We start from the raw sequence: 26,136 nt of genomic DNA on the forward strand, positions 1-26,136 counted from the left end.
CTTTCCATAGATCATTTTATTATTTTTAATATGTTTTAAATATTTCCCTACTTTTTTCACGCCTACTACGCTAACCTTTTCTCAGAGTCTCTCTCTTTTTCCAAAGTGACAGATAAAATCTCTTACTTTTGACCCAAACAGGTGTTACTTTATGTGAATGTATACATTTTTAAATGGTTTCTTAACAAATGTCCTTGGTAACTTTGGCCCAAAGTAATCTGTGATAAACAGTATACTATGTTTCATCTGATTCATCTGATTACTTTACGTTGCCTATTAATGTCTATTTCTCACTGTTAATCACCGGTGTCTGTACAGCATCAACAGGGGGCGCCATTGTTGTTTATGTGTGTGTGTGTGACGTCAAAAACTGTAACTGGGAGTACAACCATCTGGTACCAGTTCACAGGGAGTAAGTTACTGGTTTGACGGCCGTTCCAGGACACTTTCATGGGCAGAAGGTTGTGAAAACACGAGTTACGGGTTGCCTGGAACGCAGCATAACATAAAGTTATATTACATTTTTGGAGCATCATAGACTTATGTCTTTATTATTGTATCAAAAACAGAATGTATATAAACCCAGTCCAGAACATCAGTAGAAAATAGAAAAAAAATATACAACATAAATATGAAAAAGATACCAAAAAAATAATATAACAAATATGTAATATAACTATTTTAGAATTAAAAAGCTGTACAGTTTTGTGCAAATACTGTGCTATGAACTGTGCTGTGTTACCTTGCAGCAAAAGGACTGCCAAACACATCCTAACAATCTCCTAACGATTCCTAACAAGTCCTAACACAGGGAAGTGCACAGACATTTAAAGGGGCTATTGCCCCTTTAAACGTCCCTGTCCTTTAAATTATCTGTATTCCCACCTGGAGGGTTGTAAAACGCATGCTCGCCTTTTATTTGCAGACTTTTCATCAGCATTTAATACAATTCACCCACAAATTTTAGCAAACAGACGTAGAGACAATTTCCAGCTAAACTCAACATTAATTAAATTGATCTTGGATTTCCTGAGTGGGCGGCCACAAAGAGTAAGGTTGGGGAACACATTATCTGGGGTCCGCTTTACTTCAATTGGGACACCACAAGGTAGTGTCTTGTCACCACTGCTATATATATTGTACACTGACTGTTGTCGCGGTAGTTACCCTGGACGTCATATAATAAAATTTGCAGATGATAACTGCTGTGATTAGTTTACTGGAGATGAAACTGATCACGGTCCAGTGTTGCAGGAGTCTGCAGACTGGTGTGAAGCCTCCCAGTTGAAGTTGAATACGTCCAATACCAAAGAATTGGTCTTTGATTTTAGACGTGGGGCTTCCTCGCCCACTCCGACTCTGATAAGAGGAGAGGAGATAGAGATGGTGACGGAGTGCAAATATCTCGGTCTCATCATTGACCATAAATTATCCTGGGATCAGTGTGCTGATGCCATTTTTAAAAAGGGCCAACAACGTCTGTATTTTCTTAGGAAACTTAATTATTTTAATGTCGACAACAAAATCTTGACTCTTTTTCTACAAGTCCTTTATTGAGAATATTCTCTCCTAATGTGTTGTATACTGGTATGGACATTCAAAAATCACCCATAGGAACAAATTGGGGAAGATTGTTAAAACCTGTGGAAAAATCATTGGTAGGCAAGAGGTAGACCTGCACCAACTATCTCTGACCAGTTTGGCACAGAAGGCAGACAAGGTCTGTATGGATACAACCCATCCACTTTCAGTGGAGTTCACGGCACTCCCTTCCGGTCGTAGATATAGATACCACAACGTCAGAACCATCCGAGCAAAAAACTCATTGATTCCTATGGCAATAGCCCAATTAAATAAGATGTAGGGAAGGGTATGACTGAAAGTAGGATAATGTGCAGTAGTTTTATTTTATTTATTTAGGACATTGTGCAATATTCTCCTATACTATTTATTGATGTGTTAGATAAATAGCGCTGTAGATGTCTGGTTCAATGTTTATGTTGTGGATTATGTGTCAATATGCCTGTACTACAACAAATTGCCTCTCTGGGACATTAAAGTCTAAGTCTAACATATCCGAATGAGGTCCTAACACAGATTTTTTTGTAATTGTAATTTATTTATTTTTTTTGCACAAAAAACATTAATAGATGTCTTGTGCCAGGTTGTAGCAAATTGCTAATTTCCGCCCGTAGTCCCTGGGCAGGTAGATGGCACATTAAAATACAAAGTATTTACAGTACAACATATAATACAGATACATAAAGTCCTAAAAATCTAAAGTCATTATTGTCCCCCTATCCCACCCCAAACACACACAGTAATGTTACACATCAATTTACTGGTGGGAGCAAGTCTGATTAGTTACCAATGCTTTGCTAAGCGTGAGAATGAGTGGAAGTTAGTGCATGAGATTAGCTCTGTAGGAAGAGTATTCCACTGATTTATAGCCACAAAGGAGAATGATGTCCTCCCAAATGCAGCTTTGCGTTGTGGAAGACTACATTCACCCCTTGTCGCTGATCTCGTTACCCGCGTTGTTTTTCAAGAGCAGAGTGTGACAAATTGTTTCAGATCATACAAACTGTGCTGCAACAAGTAACAACTAGGTTATCATTATCATAACTACCTTTTTAATCTGGCTTTTATTTATCTATTTATCTGTCTATTTATCTATGCATTTTAGCCTGTTTTGCGAGTTTTTATCTATTTCTCATCCGGCCTCTGGGCTTTTCCCTCACGTTTCCTCAGCTCCTGTTTTTATTTTTGGTGATTGCTTTTATTTAGTGTCTGTTTTGTTAATTACAAACATGAGACTTGTGTGAAGCACTTTGTGTTACATTTTATAGGTATGAAAAGTGCTATACAAATAAAGTCTGATTGATTGATTAAAAGGGAAACTGCACACAAACATAGGCCTATAAGAAAACAGTGGTGTGACCAATCAAGGCAAACCAGATTTGTTATCACTTTTAACTTGACATGTTGCGTAATGTTTCCTGTTCTCTTCTACTTATGTATTATTTACTATACGTATGTATAATATATTGTTAGGCTACTTGTACATGTTCTTTCTCTGTTACCTACCAGTCTTGCTTTGCCAGACCCTCCCCCTAGGGACTACGTATGTAAAGTAGCATTATTACATTTTCTTGCATGTTTACATATTGTATTTTATACTGACATTCATTAACGTGCTCTGTCCCTATCAAATAAATAAATAAATACATAAAATAAATTAAAATGTGAAACTAATTGTGATTCATTATCATTTCGGTCATTACACTTTGCATCAGCCTACATCCTGGACTATACACCTGCCCATCGCACATATAGGCCTACATTTTTTGCACATTCTGCACTAAATCCATTCAGCCTCTTTTTTTTCTTATGTTAAACAGTTATTTTGTATATATGTGTTTCTGTATTTATTTCATATTAATGTTCAATATGTTTGTTTATGTATCCAACCACCAATGCAAATTCCTCGTACGTGGAACTTACTTTGACAATGAACCCTTTTTGGATCCTGCTACTTGTAATGTTCCCTTTTTTTGTTACCTGCCTACGGACAAAAATTATAGCATTCTTTTTAACTCTGGCACGTTTACATCTTGTATTCTATACTGATGTTTATTAACATGCTCTGTCGCTATCAAATAAATAATTCAAACTTAAAATCAGAGCTGGCCCGACGCATAAGCGAAATAAGCGGCTGCTTAGGGCCCCGTGGCTACCAGAGGGCCCCCAAGAGCGTTTGAAATGTCTCACAATTGAGCTCATAACAGAGCCGGTCTATTTAAAGATAAAGTGTTGCCGCTAATTTGTCTCACATTAGTCTTTAATTGCTTATTTGTACATTATGAGTGCTTAAACTAATACAACTAATAATTTACAATACACAAGTTGGTTTAGTGCCAAGTGCAGTGGCAAAACGTTACAATATAGAGAGTCCCCCAAACCAACTCCTGCTTAGGGCCCCCAAAAGTCTTGGGCCGGCCCTGCTTAAAATATGAAACTAACTGTGAGTAGCCTAATTGTCATTTCTGGCATTGTTGCCACTGAGCTGGAAGCAGTGTGACCACGTGACTCCTGTAGTGAGAGAGCCTGCTGTTTGTTCAGCGAGGCAGAGGAGAAGAAAAATGGCGGCTCTAGGCGAACCCAAACAGGACGCCGGGCTAACGTTTTGAGCTTTCACACCCGAAAAGACACAGGGGCTCCACGGGGTTACTGCACCGGCTGAATCCCCACCGGTCCATCGTTGCTGGGGGTGCCGCTTTCGCTTGTGTAGGCTAAATAAACGCAATCATTGGGATATTAAAATAAGAGATTTCGCCTATCATGAGAGGGAAAAGAGGCAGGCCGCCCAAACCGCTACCAGCCGAGGACTCGTCCGCAGCTACGGCCCGAGGCTTGCGACCCAGGAGGAATCTCAAGCCCAGGTTGAGGGATAGCGGGGATGAGGACGTCGAGAGCCCCACGAGGGAGACCCCTAAGTCGGCCAAGAAGAGGAAAGCGGGATCCGTCACGTCAACACGGGGCAGGGGACGAGGCAGAGGCGGCGGCGGCGGCGCTGGAAGAGGAGGCAGAGGGGGCCGTGGAGGAAAGCGCACGGCTGCCTGCAAAGCAGTGGTGTACGACGACCACGAGAGCGACGAGGACGACGATGCTGTCAGTCTGAGGTCGGAGGAGGACGAGTTTGTCGAGGAGGAAACTCAGTCCGATGAGGACGAGGCCATCGGAGAGGAGTCTGATTGCATTGAAGATGATGTGCTGGACGAAGAGGAGGAGGAGGATAATGCCAGCTACTGCACAGAGAGTAGCTTTCGGAGTCAGAGCACACACGCCAGCACTCCGGGTAAATAAACCCTGCGATCAGGCAGTGGCTGCAGTGTCTCAGTGTGCACTGCAGAAGTTGGCAAATGCATCCAGTAAATGCTGCTGATTATTGTTTCTGGTCCGTGCAGGAAGCAGTAAAGGTTATTGTTCAAAATGGAGAATGCACACTGTATGAACACAGGCCGCAGTCGGCTCATTACTGCTGCTGCAGGTGCTGTATCACTAGCGTACCATCACTGTCATCACATCTTAAAGCACGCCGTTTTATACAATTCACACATATTTTAAGAATAACTGCGAATGCATCTAACTCGAAAAAGTATTCGGTTGCATTTAGGTTAATAACTTAGCTGCTAGCGTGCTAACGTTAGCATGTTGAAATTAGCTGCCTACTGTCATATAGTCTGCTAGTTAACGTTAGATAACGGTGACCTAACGTAGGCTGCTATAGCTCCATTCAACGCGTACTACTTTATAGTTGGAAGTGAAGAAGAAATTGTTGTTTCTGATTGAAGTTGATTTAAAAAAAGAAACTAAAATAGCCAGCTAGCTAACTTAGCGTGGCTAGCATGCTTTTCATTTTGACACTTTGGCAACTTTCAACTTTGTTAACCCTACAATTCATCACTCCCAAACTCATTTAAAACACGACAGCTAATGTCTCTTACGGTGCAACACAAAGAAAAGGGAGGTTAAAATGTGTGGTCTGACTAACATTTACGTGATTAGCCAGTTGGACAGCTAATGTTTTCCTAGATACAGCCTCATTAAGCTAATAGTTGACACTGGCCATGTGTTGAGTCAGCTCAGCCAAAGTAGCACACTTAAAAGTTTGCTACCAACTTTAAACCAGACTATTCTGTTGAGCTGTTTTGTCTCTTTGAGGGGTTATGGCAAACTAACGGCACCTGTAGGTTTGAGAATATAAGCTATAAGGATCTAAGAATATACATTTATAAATAATGCCCAATATATCCAACTGCATGTTGGATATATTGGTATACAAACGAACAAATAGGCCTACATAAGAGCAGGGTGATGTGGATAAGATCAGACCTCACAGTATTTTGACTTATTGTACCAATATATAGTTCAGCTCAGTCACTTTATTATCCCAGATGGGAAACTGGATTTGCGGTACAAGTACAAAAAATGTTTCATGTACAGTACATATTCAGAACACAATAATACTACAACAGCAATCTCAAAAGTTCTGAATTAATGTGCATTTTAAGACGAATATATGACTCTCAAGTATAAGAAAACACAACATTTTAGATGCTTTTTTCCTCTGCTGTAAGCTAAGAAGCGAAACTATCTAATTATGGTTTATTGATATCATTTTTGTATCCTACAGGGAAGAAAAAAGTACGGGCTCCCCGACCTCGCACTCCCATCCTCGAGGAGAAGGAGATTCCTGCCCTTCAGCTTCCTGACTCCTCCGAGGATCTCCTGGTGCCTAACGAGGAGCTGCTTAATGCCACCTCCATCTACGAAGTGCTAAGGAACTTCAGCACGGTGCTGCGTCTCTCCCCCTTCCGCTTCGAGGACTTCTGCGCGGCTCTGGTAGGCCAGGAGCAGTGCACTTTAATAGCAGAGACCCATAATTCCCTTTTGAAAGTCATCCTACGCGAGGAGGACACATCCAACACTACCTTTGGCCCCGCTGACCTAAAGGACAGCGTCAACTCCACTCTGTACTTTATAGACGGCATGACGTGGCCTGAGGTGTTGCGGGCGTACTGCGAGAGTGACCGGGAGTACCACCACGTCCTGCCGTATCAGGAAGTGGATGAGTATCCCTACGGTCCACTCGAAAGTAAGATCAAGGTGTTGCAGTTTTTGGTGGACCAGTTTCTCACCACCAACATCGCCCGCGAGGAGCTGATGTCTGACGGCAGCATGCAGTACGACGACCACTGCCGCGTTTGTCACCGCCTGGGCGACCTGCTGTGCTGCGAGACCTGCACGGCGGTCTACCACCTGGAGTGTGTGAAACCGCCGCTGACGGAGGTGCCAGAGGACGAGTGGCAGTGCGAGATTTGCGTGGCACACAAGGTGCCGGGTGTCACGGACTGTGTGGGAGAGGCGCAGAAGAACAGGCCCTACATCCGCCAGGAGCCCATCGGATACGACCGCCACCAGAGGAAATACTGGTTCCTAAACAGAAGGATTATTGTGTAAGTTGGGACCCTCGTGCCTTTCCGCTCCACTAGAATTACCTTTCTGTGCCAACTGCTTTAAAGTTAACCGATTTTTATTACCAAATACATTCGAAACAAAAAGGGAGAAAAACACAGTACAGTAGAAAATAACAACCAGTACAGTGCTGTCCAGCTGGTAACTTAACACAATGGTATGTTACAACCCTTTCACAAGTATTGCTGTGCAATTAATTGGAAAGCCCTTCAGAACACGAGACAAAATAAGAGTTTACTTGCAAAATGTAATGTCGATTACATTGTTTTTGTCATCGTCAGGAGCCGAAATCGCGATCAAAATTTGATTAACTGCGCAGCCCTATATATTAGTAGTTATATACCTCAGTGCACTGTGGGAAACGTGTAAAGATCTAAGCATCCATGTAAAACATGTCACCATAGTCATGAAGCAGTGAAAAAGTAGCCACTGTAAACTGTCGTTAACCATGACCCACGTAACTATTCAATAATAGCCTTTTGAAACCAAATGCAGATTTACTCTAAATTGAAAACAGTTTCATAAAAGAAAAAAGGCCAGCAGCTAGAGAGTGAAACTGAAAGTTGCAGTGAAAATCACTGAGTGTAGAATGCAACGTGTTTCCATGAATTCAGTCATCAGTTTGAATAGGGATTAACAAAAGAGACATGCAATCCAAGTCCTTTTTATCTTAAGTGATGTGTTTCCTGGTTGCCTCCCCCTCACCCCAAGCTTATGCTAGACTTTACAAATAAGAGGCTGAATTCATCTTACTGTGAGAAAGTGTTTTTAATTTGGGTAATTAAATAAAAAAGGCCCTCGATGTTTGAGATCAACAAAGAAGAATATTAGCAGTCTTTTTGAGTCGCAGTGTAACCTGTCCTTGACACTCGTTTTTATCTGGAACCACATTAGCTTAACTTCTTCACAGACAGCTGGTGTCCTTCTGAATGAATCAGCTTGTTACTGCAATTGAATTTGTGTATGGAAATAATTTTTTTGCAGCTTGCTTGTACAGGGTTCTCCCTACCTTTTTTTTTTTTATTATTTATTTATTTATTTATTTTTTAAATAACGATATCTCAACAGCGTGCAGAGTTGATTTTAATCCAACCTCAAAGAAAAGAGGATAATGTAGGGCTGGGCGATATGGAGAAAATCAAATATTACGATATTTTTGACCAAATATATCGATACTGCAACGATATTGTAGTGTTGACTATTGGTGCTTTCACAAAATATTTACACAATGAGATTTTTGATAAATAATCATCAGTAATGTGGATATAACGACTAAGTGGGCAAGGCAGCTTTATTTGTATAGCACATTTCAGCAACAGGGCAATTCAAAGTGCTTTACATAAAACAATAAAGAGCAGTTAGAAAACGATTTAAAAAACAAATTAAAACATTTAAGTAAAGGCAAATAATAGAACCGCTAGAACAGTCTGGTAAGTTCAGAAAATCGCTTTACTGTAATGCAGCCTTTAAAACCAGGTAAAGGCAACACTTGTGTCATATTACGATATCCAAAATCTAAGACGATATCTAGTCTCATATCACGATATCAATATCATATTGATATATTGCCCAGCTCTAGGATAATGTTTCATTAACTAAAGTTAAAAGTCACACTAATCTACGAGGTATTTATTTACCAGTGGTGTCATTAATAACTGTCATACAGTGACCCAAGTTTATGTTGTCTCGGTTAAGTTTTATTGTAACGATACCTTGCAGTGAAGCGATAGAGCAAGTGATGTGGTTTGTTCGGATATTTAACGATGTGTCTAAGAACTTGTCCTGCTCTTAACTCCCCAGCGAGGAGGACGGGGAGCACGAGAAGAAAAAGATCTGGTACTATAGCACCAAGGCGCAGCTGTCGGAGCTCATGGCGTGCCTGGATAAGCAGTACTGGGAGACGGACCTCCACGCCACCCTGGAGGAGATGAAGGAAGAAGTGCAAGCCCACATGGACATCACCGAGGACCTGACCAACAAAGCCCGTGGAAACAATAAAGCCTACCTCACTGCTGTCAACGGTACGGGTCTGATCTTGTCTTCATTCCCCCAAAATAGAGATCCATTTGGACCCTGTAATAGTGTAACCTCATTCTGGCACATGTGAGTAGTAGGGCTGGGACCATACGCTTCTGTCCCGATTCGATTCTTTCACGATACGCGGGTTTTGATTTGTATTGCGATTGTGTCTTTATTGCAATTCGAGAAATATTGCGATTTTCTAGCATTTGTGTATTGTGATTTTCTTTTCCTTCTTTAACAAAAACCAAAGTTAAATAATACACTGCTAGAGACAATGTATCATGAGACATTTCTAAAAACTAATCGCTCTGTTTAGCTGGTGAGGTCGCCGTCCGGGGTACCGTATAAACCGAAAATATTTCGGTGAATCATCGGTAAAAATATCAATTCTGGGGAAAATAATCAAAAAAGATATATTTTTGTGCATTTTAGGCCTTTATTTGACAGGACAGCTGAAGACATGAAAGGGGAGAGAGAGGGGGGGAACGACATGCAGCAAAGGGCCGCAGGTCTGAGTCGAACCGGGCCCGCTGCGTCGAGGAGTAATCCTCTATATCTGGGCGCCCGCTCTACCAACTGAGGGTTGAGAATCGATTTTTAAAAACCGTTGCCAAAGCAATCGCGATACATACAATTTTGGATTTATTTTTCCACCCCTAGTGGGTAGGATGACGTTGATATGAGCAGTGTTTTAAAGGGAAATCATTTATCTGATCAGGGCATCTGTGACTTGAGCTGTAGGCGAAGGTATTTATCTGTTTGTTTCCTGCAGACTTAGACTTGTGTTTAGACGGAACCGATCTGAAGAGAAAACGCAAAAGTGGCGTTGCGTTCTCACTTTTTATTCCGCGTTTAGACAAGCGTTTTGGGGGGTGAAATCTGCGTGCACATGGTGATGCAAAAGTGTGTGAAATTCGATGCAGTATGCACACCAGGCGGCTAGTTGGTAGTGTGAAGCACTGCCACACAACACCACCAAGTCTGCGCGCCTGCGCACAACCTTCCTTCTACTGCTCTCCCTGGTAGCGCCAAACCAAAACCTGGCGAAGCGAACAACAAAAGCTGACATGTTTGTCTGGACAGACGAAGAGGTGGAGTTATTGCTCCAAACAATGCAAACACAGACACACACACACTCGCGCCATACACACGGCATACGCACACAGACACGGCACACACACACACACACACACACACACACACACACACACACACACACACACACACACGGGCGAAGCGAACAACAAAAGCTGACAAGTTTGTCTGGACAGACGACGAGGGTTATTGCTCCAAACAATACGCACACACACACACAGCACACACATACAGTACAGGCCAAAAGTTTGGACACACCTTCTCATTCAATGCGTTTCCTTTTTATTTTCATGACTATTTACATTGTAGATTCTCACTGAAGGCATCAAAACTATGAATGAACACATATGGAATTATGTACTTAACAAAAAAGTGTGAAATAACTGAAAACATATTCTTATATAACCTAGTCTTATATTTTGGATTCTTCAAAGTAGCCACCCTTTGCTTTTTTATTAATAAGGGAGAACATTCCACTAATTAACCCTGACAAGGCACACCTGTGAAGGTAAAACCATTTCAGGTGACTACCTCATGAAGCTCATTGAGAGAACACCAAGGGTTTGCAGAGTTATCAAAAAAAGCAAAGGGTGGCTACTTTGAGGAATCCAAAATATAAGACATGTTTTCAGTTATTTCACACTTTTTTGTTAAGTACATAATTCCATATGTGTTCATTCATAGTTGTGATGCCTTCAGTGAGAATCTACAATGTAAATAGTCATGAAAATAAAGAAACACATTGAATGAGAAGGTGTGTCCAAACTTTTGGCCTGTACTGTACTGTACACGCACACAAACACACACACGGCACACACAATGCATTTTTACCCTTTAGACGGGAGCGCAACGGTGGAAGATTTACACTCTTGAGGGTGTTTTTTTTTGCGTTTCTAAGCCCCAAAAACGCTGTTGCCGTCTAAACAAAAGGCACATCTGATCAAATATTTTGTCGTTTTCACCAGCGAGCGTATTGGTGTAAACAGGGCCTTGCATTTTTAAAACGGTTGCATCAAAGCTCCAGATAACCCAGTTCCTCCCCTCAGGCAGCAGTGCTCTGCTACAGTACAAATGTTAAGCGCTGCCTTTTTCTTTCTGCTTCACGCTCTCTCAGACAACAAGCAGCTGTTTTCCTCCTCTACCTCCCGCCAAGGACACGGAGTGGTTAGAAAGCTTTTGATTACTACGCCAGCAGTTTCCGTTTGTGTGTGATAGGCTGCCATATCTGTTCTCGTAGCAGTGTTCCTGTCTCTGTCACCAAATTGCCTGAATTTCAGCTCTCAAAAAGACAGTGTGTGTGTGTGGTGCTCTGTTTTATTGGGGAAGTTCATCCTGGCATCCTGTCAAAAGCTAGAAGTTGGAATAGGTATTCTGTAGCCCTAAATGGAATAGAGATGTTTTTGTAAAGCCATGGCAGTGCTTTTTTTCCACCCCATCGTAAGTGATTTATGGGTGTTGCTGGTATTTTTCATCCGTTAAAACCCTGCTGCTGCAGCACAGTGCTGCCTGCGCCTTGCTTTTCTTCATCTGGGATGGTTGGGAAACAGCTCTTCCTGTCGTAGTGTAAAAAATAAAAACTGTAGTTATGAAACATGGTTAGACAGGGGATTAGATCTAGAGATCTTGGCCCTTTCAGGAAAGAAAATCTGGATCTGTGTGGATCTAAATCAATTTCTTTGCAATACTGTATCGATTTTCAAAAAGGCAATATCGATTTTTATTTTTAATTAAAAAATATAATATTTTTTATATATATTTCTTATTTTATTTTTTTAATGTTCAAAAATATTCATGTGAGACAGTGGTTCACATTTATGTTGTGTTTAAACCCCCTACTGCTAGATGGCTATGCTGAGACGCACCACTAGTGTCCTCGCCTAACCGTGCCTAACAGGGCCTAGCAGGGCCTAACAGGGCCTGACTTTTTGCTAGAAGCTAACAACGTAGCTATGGCTGAACTTTGGCCTACTTTAGCATATAAACATTAGCTCACTAAGAACCTGGGAGCCACGATCCCAAACTGGCAGTTTGATTTTCTGTGTACTGAATTGTTTACCTAAAGTAAACTTCTTTGACTTTTATGAACATCATATATCGCCTTACGCACAGTTTCGAAATATATTGCTATATATTGAATCGTGACCCATGTATCGTGATATGTATCGTATTGCCAGATTCTTGCCAATACACAGCCCTACTAGCGTCTAAGAATAAGTTCATATTATTTATGTTTTTATATTGCTTCATACAACCAGTCAAGAGTCACCTGGACCTGAAAAGCAGCGTTGGTTTTTATCACTGGGGTATGTTGTGCTCCAGTTGCAGGTTAGAGCACTCTTTTCAAATTATTGTTTGTAGAGCTGAAACGATGAGTCGAATCACAGACAATTTAGCGGCAACTATTGTTCATTACTCCAGTCATTTTTAGATCAAGAAAACACCATCAAAAGCTTCTCAAATGTGAGGATTTTCTGCCTTTTTAAACATGTAGTAGGTTGTGGACTGATGGTAAAACACGATATTTGAAGAAGTTGCATTGGCTTCTGGGAAATTATAATATCCATCCATCTTCGTCCGCTTATCCGGTGTCGGGTCGCGGGGGGAGCAGCTCCAGCAGGGGACCCCAAACTTCCCTTTCCCGAGCAACATTAACCAGCTCCGACTAGGGGATCCCGAGGCGTTCCCAGGCCAAATTATAATAGACAATTTTAAACTATTTTTTGTCATTTTATAGACAAAAGGATTTAATGTTTTTTTGGCAGATTAAAAAAATTTATTGGTTGCAGCCCTAATGATTTAATTGGAGCAAATGATCGTGATATGCAAATGTAAGGAATGAGGAGTTTTTTTTTGTTGTAATTTACAATATTTTTTGCCCCGAGAAGTTCTGAGTATGGACTGGATTGATTTATTTATCACTTCTGGACAAATAAATTGTTTATTCACTGTGTCGTGATCTCATCCTAACGTGGGAGAAAGCAGTTACTCAAAACAGAGCGTTTACATTTGTTAATGTTTTATATGAACGCATGGATAGGTAATGCTTTTTTAACTTTTTAGATGAATGAATGTTTCCTTTTGGCTTTCAGATGTGATCACGGAGCGCATGAAGGTGAAGCTGGAGGCACAGGAGGCAAAAAGGCGGGAAGAGAACGTGAAGCAGGACGCAGAAACCGGCTCCGTTACGACAGCGGAGGACACCCCCGAGCTCGCCTCGCAGCTCGACAACGGAGAGCACAAAGAGGCCAAGGAAAATGCTGGTTCCCAAGGTAAAAGTCAGCTTGATATACAGTACCATATGAGGAAAGTATGGGATATGCAATAACGTTGAATATCGCGATAAGTTTATTACTTCGGATAAACTTCTGCTGCTTTCAGTATTCTGCTAAAATACAACAAATTGCTTGTAAAAATGTTAAATGAATGAAAGGAAATAATTTGTTAATAATGTTATTTTATTCAACAAATGGAACATTGATTTGAATATAAAAGGCACCCACTAAAATAACTATGACAGTTATATTTTAAAGGGCAGTTTACTGATATTTTCTTTCAACGTACTCCAAAAATCTCTCTATTGCGCCAGTTGATATCGCAATGAAAATAAAAAAAAACGATATATTGTGCTGCCCTAATGTACAGTATTCTGTCATTCTCTACATGCCATTTCTCCTAAAGTAAGTCCTTAACAGAAGACTCAGTAGTTCTGATAGCAGCAGGTTTAGTTTCCTTGAATTGCATGGTGAAACTGTGTCCGTGGTTTCTCCGCGGCAGCATCATCGAGACCTTTACCTGTACCAGACTTTCTGCTAAATAATATAATGTCTCCGCTGGTGCTGTTCCCTGTGTGTGTGTGTATGTCATACCACAGCAGCCACAGCTCCCCCTGCTGCAGAGGAGAGCTGCGAGTCTGACCCTAGCCCCGGCTCTACCACGCAGGACGCAGCCGCGCCTAAAACGGACTCCCTCGAACCTAACAAGGAAACGCAGCCAGCTCACTCTGCGAGCCAGGAGAGTGGGGAGTCCCCTCCGTTGGCAAAGCAGGAACGGACAGGTACCCGGAGTCAAATATGGACCCCGTTGTTTCGCTCCGGAGTCCAGCTATCTATCAGCCGCATCTCTAGCCTTTCAACTCACCCTCCATTTCATTCCCTGCTGCCTGGCCGCACATCCATCTGCATCTGTCTGCTTGTAAAGTAGAACTTTATTTGTCCCAACATGGGCAGTTGGATCAATTAAAATACAACATATAATAATAATAATAATAATAATAATAATAATAATAATAATAATACGTAGTAAAAACAAAGTAAAAAGCTGATATTACCTTTTTCTGTTTGAGTTCAGCCTGTCTGTGCTGGTTGCCACTAACCATAGCCCGCCCTTTTCGCCTGGCTCATTTGCCTCAATTCAAACAACTTTATTTATCCCAAAAGGGCAACAAAACTAAACGGGTAACCAGGCAAGAAGAGGGGCGAGGTTGCTTCCATTGGCAGCCCTTCATTAGGCAGAAGGGATGAAGGAATACAAATATCAAATGTTGGGTGTAAGGCGATGGCTACACTGATTTGTTTTTTTAGTCTCTATTTGGACTTGATGAGGCGTTTCAAGATTATTTTTTTGGAGGAATTATAATGAAACATTTGAGGAGGCTGTAATGAATGCAGTGTACACCATCTCTGGCAAGCCTGGCATTATATCGAGGTGATTTTAGGTGTTCCAGTGCATTGAACTTGAACCAATTTGTTTTCCTTTTCTCGTACCTCTTGTCAGATCTGCAAGGTTTAGAGATGTGTCCAACATTCTGCCTGACAAACCAGCGTAGCCGTTCCCCTGGAGGTTTTAGGTTTCTCTGTTTGCTTTTGTTGAGACGGTTTGCTTATTGTGTTGGCTGGCTGCTTTGGCTGTTTTTACATGGCTTTGAACAAGCTACCGTGTGTCTCCATCTTATGTTACATATTCTCTAGCGGAGAATTGTTTCCTCAGCTGAATTTCTGATGTCGTCAGCGTCCGTGGAAGAACGCCTCTGTGGGTCTGTGTGCTTTAACCTGGACAAAAATAACATTTCAGACAAAAGACTCACAGCTGTGTTGGCCAATAAGTTCTTCTTTCTTTGGGTAGCTCAACCAAAACATTGTAGCTCTCACCACACATGCAACACCTGAGTAACCATAAATAGCCTGATGTTTTTTAGATTCCCCTTCACAGCATCTCTTCCTGATCTCCAGAAAACATGAAATTGGATCGCGAGAAGAAATTTTCTCCTTACATTTAATTGTTCCTGAGAGACCTCAAGCTGGTGCGGGCCGTTTTCTGCCATTCGTCTTGTCTTGACCTACCTACTCTTAAACATGAAACTAAAGCTGTTGCATTCAGCACCTGCTTCGTCAGCTAAATGTCCCATTAATTGTTTTGGTGCATTCATTTCTTGCCTTGTGTTGTGCCACGGTCTTTGAAAAGCACGCTTTTGGCACTGTGGTAGACGGCATCCCTGGCAGCAGCTAGCACGCCACGTCTGTCACAACCGGCTCCTTATTCTCATTCCAATTTATGGGCATTTGTGTGAGTTCCTGTTGCTCAGACAAAAGGCCCTCTGCCTGGAAGCCCCACCTGCTACCTCGTCAACAAAGAGCTGCATATATATGCAGGACTGTCTTCCTCCAACAACTCAAAGGCAGGGCTGTTGTCTTGAATTGGCTCTGCGGCAAGTGCACAGCTTGTTTGGGATTTGTGTAGCCTTTCCTGTCCAAGATGAGTTTGGTTTTAGAGGCCTAACCAGGCTGATGAAGCACTTAATGGTTTCACTAAAGACTCTCACTAAAGACTGTTAAAAAAAAAAAAAAATGTTGTGCAGTTGGTTGGTCATATGCAAAAGGTCTTGAGACCTGGGTTTACATTGAACTAGTCTTTATTAGGGCTGGGCGATATGGAGAAAATCAAATAACACAATATTTTTGACCAAGTACCTCGATATCAATACCGCAGCGATATTGTAGTGTTGACTATTGGTGCTTTCACAAAATATTTATTTATTTATTTATTTGTGATAAATAATCATCAGTAATGTGGATATAATTACTTAGTGGGTAAAGGCAAATAATAGAACAACTACAACAGTCTGGGAAGAAAATGACATCACTTTACTGTAATGCAGCCTTTAAAACCAGGAAAAGACACCATTTATGCCATATTACGATATTACGATATCCAAAATCTAAGACAATATCTAGTCTCACATCACAATATTGATATAATATCGATATATTGCCCAGCTCTACTCTATATCCACGACGTTCCACTTCCAGGATTGGAAGTCTTCGTCTTGGGCGCCTAGCACCGCCCAAGACGATTGTGATTGGTTTAAAGAAATGCCAATAAACCAGAGCACACTGTTCTCCCATCCCGGAATACTGTGTGGTCTAGCCAGACCCTCCTCCCCAGCGCTGTGGAGGAAGGTCTGGCAATGCGAGACTACATTGAACAAGATCTGGCCGAGCTATATTGAGAATTTCCCGATTCGAGAGGTTGAATTTTTGCCGCTACCAGTGTAAATTTATTTGTTTACACCGCTGCCATCTTTGCTAAAAGCATGTTGCTTGTAATTAATGTCATTTAGATTCACTCCTTGCATCCCTAATACTTGCTTTACGCTTGTCCGAACATTTTGACTTTGTAGATAAGGATGTGAAAAACGAGTCTAGCAGTGAAGACAAGCACCCTGACGACTCCCAAGATCAGCCACAGCAGCAGTCCTCTCAACCAGAGGCGAGCGGTGGCAGCAGCCTCAGGAAACCAGAGCAGCCTGAGCTGGCGGATCGGTCCTCCCGGTCCTCTTTTACCAGCCAGGATGGGACAGGTAAACGTGACTGAGGCTCGTTAGAGCTCGAAAAGTAGATTAACACGACTGACCGATCCCAAAGCCAGTGTTTAATTGTCTATCGGTGTGTCTGTTTGGGATCAATGCTGAATTTGTGTCATCTGCTTTCTGAATGACAGACGAGTACAACAACAAGGCCAAGACCGATAGCGGGACACCAGCAGGACAGGAATCAAAAAACCAGGCGTCAAGAGGCAGCAAAGAGGTGAGGCGGGGTTTTCCCAATCGCAAAAGTTATTTTAATTCTTAAGAAATCTTAAGGAAATCTGTTTTAAAGTGGGGAAAAAAAAGTGAGGACTTTGGTTCAAAAAATTCACTACTGACTAAGTTGTATCCAGCATCAAGGATCCTGTATTTTATTTAGTTAATAAAGTTCCTTGTTAGCATAAACACTGCATTGACTTCAACTAATTATTGATAAAATAAAGAAAACAAAGGCTTTGTAGAGAAATGTTCTCCCATGTGCAGTTTGTACTCAGAAAGGTATTGTGTCAAAATCTTTCCAATCTCAAGTTTTAAAGCCAAAAGTTGAACGCCTTGGAAAAAAGCAGCTTCTATGTTTATGTCTCGTAGTTGAATGTGATGTTCTCTCTCGTGTTTCAGTCGTCTCCTGTACGCTCTGATGGGGAATCTTCGCGTCTCAGCTTCTTGAAAAGGGACCTGATGGTGAATTTGAACAACTTCTTCAAACTGGGTCAGGAGGGCAAATACAGGGTCTACCACAACCAGTACAGCACCAATGTCCTGGCCCTAAACAAACATCAGCACCGGGAGGACCACGACAAGAGGCGCCACCTCTCCCACAAGTTCAGCCTGACAACCGCGTCGGAGTTCAAATGGAACGGCTCTATCTACGGTTCGCGGAGCCTGACTGTCTCCACCCTGCGTCTCACCATCATCCAGTTGGAGACCAATGTCCCTGGACCGTTCATGCATCCTAACTGGGCGTCGCACAGGTACAACTCTGATCCTGTTGATGGGAAGCCTTTAGGGAGAGTCACTGGGGTTTCACCCTTTCAGCTGGTAGCCAGGGATTGATACAAAGGTCTTGGGGACTTACCAATGTTAATAAATGCATAAGAAATGACTAAAGCTATTTTTACATTTATTAGAGATGTCCGATACTATTTATTTCATTCCGATATTGATTTCGATACCTGAATTTGCGTTGCGGCATGCATATATATATATATATATATATACATACATACATACATACATACATACATACATACACACATACACACACACATACACACACACATACACACACACATACACACACACATACACACACACACACACACACACACACACACACACACACACACACACACACACACACCAGCTGTATACTACTATCCCAGTATGGATGTGATATGATTGCTGGCTCAGTTTAAAGGCTTTGTAAAACATGAACAAATAGATGGAGAATTAATGCCATAGAACTTTCTTTTATTATGTAGTTTGACAGTCATAACGGAAAAACCCCATTAATACTAACTACTTTGAAGTTGATTTTTCCCCCCATCTAAATTCACCAATACAGAGACCAGCATTTTAGGCCGTATCGGAGCCATTTCCGATCGGTATCCAAACTTTCTGACATTTAATTCAAGTTTGTATCAAAGTTTCTGTCCCATTGTGGTGGGAGATCCATATTGATTTAGCCACCAACGGTCTGGCATGAAGTTCCTCTAGCCGTGGGGTGGTTAAAGGAACAGTCAGTTGTGCTGTTTTATCTTTTGTTTTATACAGTTTGTCTGTTTTTTTCTTTTCTTTTCTTTCTAGGACCAACTGGAACAAAGCAGTGCAGATGTGCAGCAAGGCCAGGGAGTTTGCGTTGGCCTTGGCCATACTGGAGTGTGCCATCAAACCAGTGGTCATGCTGCCTGTATGGAAAGATTCTCTTGGACACACAAGGTAAACAACTGTTGGCTACACACACTAAAAGCACATTTAACATGTGGTGGGCTTTCCAAAAGCCTAAAGCCCTTTTTACAGTCGCTTCCGACCTATCGCGTGACAATGTGACGTAGATCTCCAGGATTTAAAGTGTTTAAAGTTTCTTTGTTTCTTTGCAAGCAGGCTTAAAAGCAGCTGTTCTTCATCCATTCACTCCTATATCATCTTAGCCACTGTTGACATTGATGTCAGTGCTGCTGCCATTGTTTACCTTTTTCTTCCTCTTCTAGTCCGTAGAAATAGCAAAGTCGGTAGCCTTTCCTCAGTTCCTCCAGTGCAGTTTCCTCACCTCTGTTCAGGAGAAGACTGCAACGCTCAATACTAACTTTTCTATTTCCAAACTGCCCATGCACATTTACATCTTGGTTAAAAACTGTACCTTCTTGCTTCAGGCTACATCGCATGACCTCCATGGAGAGGGAGGATAAAGAGAAGGTGAAAAAGCGTGAGAAAAAACTGGAGGATGAGGAGACACTGCAACAGGCCACTTGGGTGAAGTACACCATCCCCATCAAGCACCAGGTAAAAGAACAGCGTCTTTCTCCTGTGGCCATAGAGGAGGTTTAACATCACGTATGCTGATCTAGAGCAGTGCTTCTCAGCCTTTTTTTGTCAGACGTAACCCCACAGCCCTGTTGGATTAACTATCCATTACTTTAAGCTGACCCTTTCAACCACTTAGCAGTTACTTTTAGCTTAACAATTTCAGCTGTTTAATCATTACTTTTAGCTAACTGTTTCAGCTGTTTAATCATTACTTTTAGCTAACAATTTCAACTGTTTATTTGTTACTTTTAGCTAACAATTTCAACTGTTTAATCATTACTTTTAGCTAACAATTTCAGCTGTTTAATCATTACTTTTAGCTAACTATTTCAACTATTTATCCATTACTTTTTACTTTTAGCTAACCGTTTCAGCTGTTTTAGCCATTCATCCATTACTTTCAGCCAACTGTTTAGACCACTCTGTTTTGAAAACTAGTTTTCACACACACGGAGTTGAGCTAATTTGCAATCTCTCCACGTACCCCCTGACAACTGAAAAAGTACCACCTGAGGTACAAGTAGTCTTGGTTGGAAATATCTTAATATTGCTACATTCTCTGAAATTATTGTGGTTTTTCTTTCAAGGTGTGGAAGCAGAAGGGGGAGGAGTACAGAGTGACAGGGTATGGTGGCTGGAGCTGGGTCAGTAAGACTCACGTACCGCGGTTTGTCCCAAAGCTACCAGGGAACACAAACGTAAACTACCGCAAAGAGCTGGAGGGTAAGGTCCAAACTGGCAATATTTATTTAATATATTCTCCTGCTGCTGGCAATTTTGGCTCATATTATGATTTTTTTATGCTGTTTTCATAGCTAAAATGAAGAAGGAAAATGCAACAGCTCGCACTAATAAGCAGAAGAAGTGTATGGAAACTGAGAAGCAGACGACTGAAAACACATTGAAAAAGGACAATGAACAAGCATCCATCACTGCGTCATCTGAGGAGGACCGCAAACCTCAGACCTCCCAAGTGGAAGAAAAACCCACGGAGGATGAGCGGGAAAAGAATGCAGAAGAGAAGAGCGAAGAGGAAAAAATGGAGGTTGACCCCTGCTCAGAAACCGCTGCTTCAAGTGGAGAGACAGGTACATGTTTGAAATTGAAATTTTCTCTCCTTTTTATCTACTGGAGTTCCCTTGGTGCTATTTGAGGACAAATGTATGTTTCCAATCTACTGACCTCTCTGACTCTTTGTTATAGATAAAGCTGAAAACAAAGGCTCTTCCTCGCCTTCTGTGCAGCCTGCGAGGGACGAACCAATTCAGAAAGTGGAACAACCCAAGAAGGAGGAGAGCGCTGCATCAAAGCCCTACTATGATGTTGTGAACGTCAGCGAGGGTTTCCAGCTGCGGACCGCTTATAAGAAGAAGGTAAAGCCCTCCAAACTGGATGGCCTTTTGGAGCGACGGGTCAAACAGTTCACCTTGGAGGAGAAGCAGAGGCTAGAGCGAATGAGACAGGCGGCACTGCTGTCCAAAATGGCAGCCACAAAGCCTATAGCCGGAGTTAAGACTGAAGGATCCACATTAGGCAAACCGCAGCCTGCTGCGAGCCTGTGTGTAAAAGAAGAGAAAGAGGAGGGCCTTCAAGTGAAAGACCACGTAGTTAAAAAGCTCGACTTTGGGCAGGAGCAGATGAAGATAAAGGCAGACACGGATGTCAACTCAGAAGCCACAGCACCTAACCACACTAAACAGACAGAGGTAAATGCTGTGCAGGGGAACTGCGGGGAGGACTTAGCTCACAAAGAAGTGAATGGAGAACCCTTATCAAGCACTGAGCCCAACAGTAAAAACAATTGTATATCTGATACAACGGAAGGCAAAGAAAAAACACAGAAGCCAGAGGTGGCTCGAGTGGGAGAGAATGCTAAGAAACGTGGGTACGAGGAAATTGAGCAAGGCACTGGACAAAGCATGGAGGTAGACCAAAGCAAGACCAGTCCAGTGCAGGTTAACGGGAAAGCTGGGGAAAACCCTGCAGACTCAAACAGCAACTCGGACCCAGCCAGTCAAGTCCAAGGCGATATCAAAGAGCCTCAGAAAGAGCCTGTAAAGTCTCTGATGAATGGAAACCTCTCGCAGAATGATGTGTCTGACATATGTCACCCACCTCCCCTAAAAGTCCCGAAATTAGAGAACCATGTGGCAGAGAAAGGAGACTCTCTCAATAAGAACGTGGATGTGGCCGTGGCCAGTGAGGGGACCGGACCTGCTAAGCTTCCATCCTCTAGCCCTTCTTGCCTGAACAGTAATAGTACCAATAATGACGGCAGTAGCGAAGGTTTGAAGACCTCCATCACCACTAACACCCCCGCCACCACAGAGCCTCAAAACACCCCGACAACTGACCTGCCCAGCAACATCAGTAAGCCAGATGTGACGTCTCAAGCAGCAGGTAACGCAGTCTCCTCTGTTACCAGCGCCGCCGCTCAGCCCAGCTCCAGGGCAGTTGTCCCTCAGAAGACTAAACTTCCAGTCACCGACACCAAGACGGGCACTTCAACCAGCTCCATGACAATTAGCAAAGAGTATTCCACCAAAGACCGAGTCAGCCTTCTCAGGTTCCTCAAATCCAAGAAGGCACGCTCAGGGACAGCCCTGCCGTCCTACCGCAAGTTTGTCACCAAGAGCAGCAAGAAGAGCATCTTTATCCTGCCAAATGATGACCTGAAGAGAATGGCGAGGAGAGCGGGCATCAGAGAGGTGCCCATCTTCAACTACAACGCCAAGCCCGCCCTGGACATATGGCCCTACCCTTCACCTCGGCCCACTTTTGGGATCACATGGAGGTTGGTAACACATTTAGATCTTTTTACACATTGTTTGGGATACTTAAAGTGCTCATATTATCCTTTTTGGCTTTTTCCCTTTCCTGTATTGTGTTATATATCTTTTTGTGCACGTTATAGATTTACAAAGTGGAAAAAGCCCAAAGTCCCCCCAAAAGGGACTTACCATCTCTAACAGAAAACACTGTTCACCAACTGCTCCAAACAGCTCTGTTGTAGTCCAGCCTTTACTTCAGAGACAGACGTGGTCACTTTGGAACACACGTTATAATGCTCGCCTAGCTGCTAGCATGGCACGCCCTCATACTCTGCTTCTGACTGGCTAGTAGTCCTTACCTAGGTACTGTCAGGGCACGCCCTCATACTCTGCTTCTGACTGGCTAGTAGTCCTTACCTAGGTACTGTCAGAGCACGCCCTCATACTCTGCTTCTGACTGGCTAGTAGTCCTTACCTAGGTACTGTCAGAGCACGCCCTCATAATCTGCTTCTGACTGGCTAGTAGTCCTTAGCTAGGTACTGTCAGAGCACGCCCTCATACTCTGCTTCTGACTGGCTAGTAGTCCTTACCTAGGTACTGTCAGAGCACGCCCTCATACTCTGCTTCTGACTGGCTAGTAGTCCTTACCTAGGTACTGTCAGGGCACGCCCTCATACTCTGCTTCTGACTGGCTAGTAGTCCTTACCTAGCTACTGCGCATGTGCGACTCCCACCAAAGATGGAACAGAAGTGAGATGTCTCACTCTGTAGCTAAAACAGAGATCTCAACACACAGGGTGAAAAGAGGAGCTACAGCAATGTGCAGTACAACAAAAATATGGTGTTTTTTGAAAATTACACCATATAAACCTATTCTGATATAACCTCTAAATACAATTATGAACCTGAATATGAGCATAATATGAGCACTTACATACATTTAGAACTAGCACATGTAGTACACATTTCCAATTGCCAGGTGAAAATCTTCTTTTAATTATTTTGAACAATGCTATGATTGATATGCCAATTAAAAAAAATGACAAAATCTCTTTCCATTGCTGCTGGTTTTTGATGTCTTAAGTATGCCATCTTTTCAGTCGGACAGCAGCCTAAGTAATTGGTTGTCTTTATTTGCGGTGCAAAAGCTCAGAAAGATGGTTTCCAAAAACAATTGCACTGTTTTATCGGCACGTAATATTAACTTTCTGTGTGAAAGTAGTCGTGACAAAAATATAATAGATAGTAGAAGTAGAAAAAATTTAAATACAGTGAACTAAAGTGTGTAAACATACTTTCTGTTGTCAGAATTAGTAGGTCATGTGTTTTTTATTTTTTTTTTATTTTTTATGGCTGTGTCCCTTTCAGGTACCGTCTCCAGACTGTGAGGTCGCTGGCTGGGGTCAGCCTGATGCTGAGGCTGCTGTGGGCCTGCCTGAGGTGGGATGACATGGCTGTTAAGCCCTCTGCTGCTGTAGGAACCACACGGAAAGGTGAGAACGTGCTGCACACTGACCTTTTTTACCTTTTCTTCCTTTGGCCATCTTCTCTGTGTTCCTTAGAGGACGCCTTCTTACATTAGTTTCTATTTTAGTTCAACTAATGTTTAGAGCTGCAATGATAAATCAATTAATCGATTAGTTGTCAACTTTTAAATTAATCAACTATTTTGACAATCGAATTAAATCTTTTAAGTTTCCAGCTTCTTAAATGTGAATATTTTCTAGTTTCTTCACTCCTCTGTGACAGTAAACTGAATATTATATATTTAGATTTATATAATTATATCTTTGAGTTGTGGGAAAAAAAAGACATTTGAGGACGTCATCTTTTGCTTTAGGAAACACTGATCGACATTTTTCACCATTTTCTGACATTTTATAGACCAGCTATTCGATTAATCGAGAAAATAATCAGCAGATTAATCGACAATGAAAATAATTGTTAGTTGCAGCCCTACTAATGTCATCTCTTCTCAGTCCCTCCAGAAAAACGTGATTATGCGATCGCATAATTCAACGCATAATCAGCCAAAGTCTGCATATTTATGCGGGGGCCACATTTTTTTCAAATATGCCGCACTTTCGCCGCATAAATTGCAGATTTCCACGCAAAATATGCAGTGCTCACATGATTTCATAATCCCCGCATTTTCGTTGCAAAAAGTCACATATATCTTAGGAGAAAGTTGAAAAATGTTGCGTTTACTTCACACATCATCGAAAAGCAGGGTGTTGGGGGAATCACTTCAAACCGCAGTTTTTGCAAGTTCCCGCAACTTCATTGCATAAAATTGCATAAATATCCCGCATATTCCATCGCATTTTTTAAGAAAACGTGCCGCATAATCAAGGATTTTTGCCCGCAACAATCACAAAAAAAGTCCGCATTTTTCTGGAAGGACTGTCTTCTGTTTCTGCCAACAAAACCTTGGTGTCTCCACCTTCCAATGCTGGAATGCTTGTAGTATTAGAACTATTAAATGGTTTCCATTTTAAATAATGTGCTGATACGTTTTCTTCTTGCCACAGAAACCACGGACACAGACGTCACCACAACAGAGATCATTAAACGAAGAGACGTGGGGCCTTACGGCATCCGCTCAGAATACTGCATCCGGAAGATCATCTGTCCCCTCGGAAACAGAGACACTCCCAAAGGTAAAAGCTAAACAGCAGAAACGCGCACACACACACACACACACACACACACACACACACACACACACACACACACACACACACACACACACACACACACACACACACACAAATATAGAAAAAGCAAATTAAAAGAATGACCCAGGTTGATTGCTTGAAGAGTTTTGACAACTTTTTTATATAGGTCTTAAATTTGATTCTCTTTCTGAGTAGAAACCCCCACTCCACAGAGGAAAGGCCTGCGCTCAAGCGCCTTGAGGCCCAAGAAGCATGAGCCAGCCAAGCTGACCGGGCCTGTAGCTGTGGAGACATGGGTGCCTGAAGAGGACCTGGAGCTGTGGGAGATCAGGGCCTTTGCAGAACGGTGAGAAACGCACAGCTAGCCTCCTCTGGCCTGTGGCCCCAAAAATTATTGTTTCGGGGAACACTGAATTATTCTGTTAGAGCACTGATTGACCCGACTGTCGCCTTTTCCCTGGATATTACAGAGTGGAGAGGGAGAAGTCCCAGGGCATCGATTCCTCCAAGACTGGCAGTAGTCTTAGGACGGCCGAGGATGTCAAGGCCCATTTGGAGAATCAGCTAAAACAGGCCAGACTGGCTGCTCAGCAGGTGGGAACACTGAGAACACACACACACACACACACGAACACACACACACACACGAACACACACACACACACACACACACACACACACACACACACACACGTACGTTTATATTTTCTTTCTGGCTTAACATTTTTTAAATGTATGTTCACACTGTACTCCAGAAGCATTTGTACAGTCCATTGTTTTGGCAACATTTAACCTAATCTTACTTTACTTTAATTTCTATTTCTGAAAATGTTGTATTATTATTGTTACAGAAACGTCTGGAGCAGAGACCGGGTACACCTGCCACCACTCCCACAACAACCACCACCACCACCTCGGCCAGCACTCCCAGTTCTCCCAGCACCCCAGCGTCCATGGGCCAGAGGACAGGTCAGGTCACATCTGGAACTAAAATGGTCCTGGCCTCCAAACTGGGCTCTCCTGTTCCCTTCCAGCAGGACAAAAACTTTCATCAGTCTTTTGCTTCTTGGGTCAAGCAGGGTCAGACCAACAACAGCTCAGGTAAGCCAGACCGAAAGACACAGATAAATGAGTCTTAATCCC

The 26,136-nt window shown here is 42.4% G+C and overlaps 1 protein-coding gene across 5 annotated transcripts in view; it reads left to right on the forward strand.

The window, feature by feature from the left end:
- Positions 1-4,087: 4,087 nt before the first annotated feature.
- The window catches only part of LOC120574218 (nucleosome-remodeling factor subunit BPTF-like), a 38,177-nt gene continuing 16,128 nt past the window's right edge, over positions 4,088-26,136 (forward strand). For 2 of the 5 annotated variants that reach the window (XM_039824449.1, XM_039824447.1), the window contains exons 1-18: positions 4,088-4,858; positions 6,197-7,019; positions 8,839-9,059; positions 13,245-13,424; positions 14,027-14,209; positions 16,832-17,011; positions 17,152-17,237; positions 17,636-17,988; positions 18,824-18,955; positions 19,390-19,519; positions 20,131-20,266; positions 20,359-20,631; positions 20,747-22,337; positions 23,684-23,808; positions 24,847-24,975; positions 25,189-25,339; positions 25,464-25,587; positions 25,845-26,094. In XM_039824449.1, coding sequence (XP_039680383.1) covers positions 4,342-4,858; positions 6,197-7,019; positions 8,839-9,059; positions 13,245-13,424; positions 14,027-14,209; positions 16,832-17,011; positions 17,152-17,237; positions 17,636-17,988; positions 18,824-18,955; positions 19,390-19,519; positions 20,131-20,266; positions 20,359-20,631; positions 20,747-22,337; positions 23,684-23,808; positions 24,847-24,975; positions 25,189-25,339; positions 25,464-25,587; positions 25,845-26,094 — 5,584 coding nt within the window. In that variant the 5' untranslated portion in view covers positions 4,088-4,341. The remainder of the gene's footprint in view (positions 4,859-6,196; positions 7,020-8,838; positions 9,060-13,244; positions 13,425-14,026; positions 14,210-16,831; positions 17,012-17,151; positions 17,238-17,635; positions 17,989-18,823; positions 18,956-19,389; positions 19,520-20,130; positions 20,267-20,358; positions 20,632-20,746; positions 22,338-23,683; positions 23,809-24,846; positions 24,976-25,188; positions 25,340-25,463; positions 25,588-25,844; positions 26,095-26,136) is intronic. The other 3 variants (XM_039824448.1, XM_039824450.1, XM_039824451.1) reach the window with 3 other exon arrangements.

This window comes from Perca fluviatilis, chromosome 15 (assembly GCF_010015445.1).
Source record: "Perca fluviatilis chromosome 15, GENO_Pfluv_1.0, whole genome shotgun sequence".
NCBI classification, from domain to species: domain Eukaryota; kingdom Metazoa; phylum Chordata; class Actinopteri; order Perciformes; family Percidae; genus Perca; species Perca fluviatilis.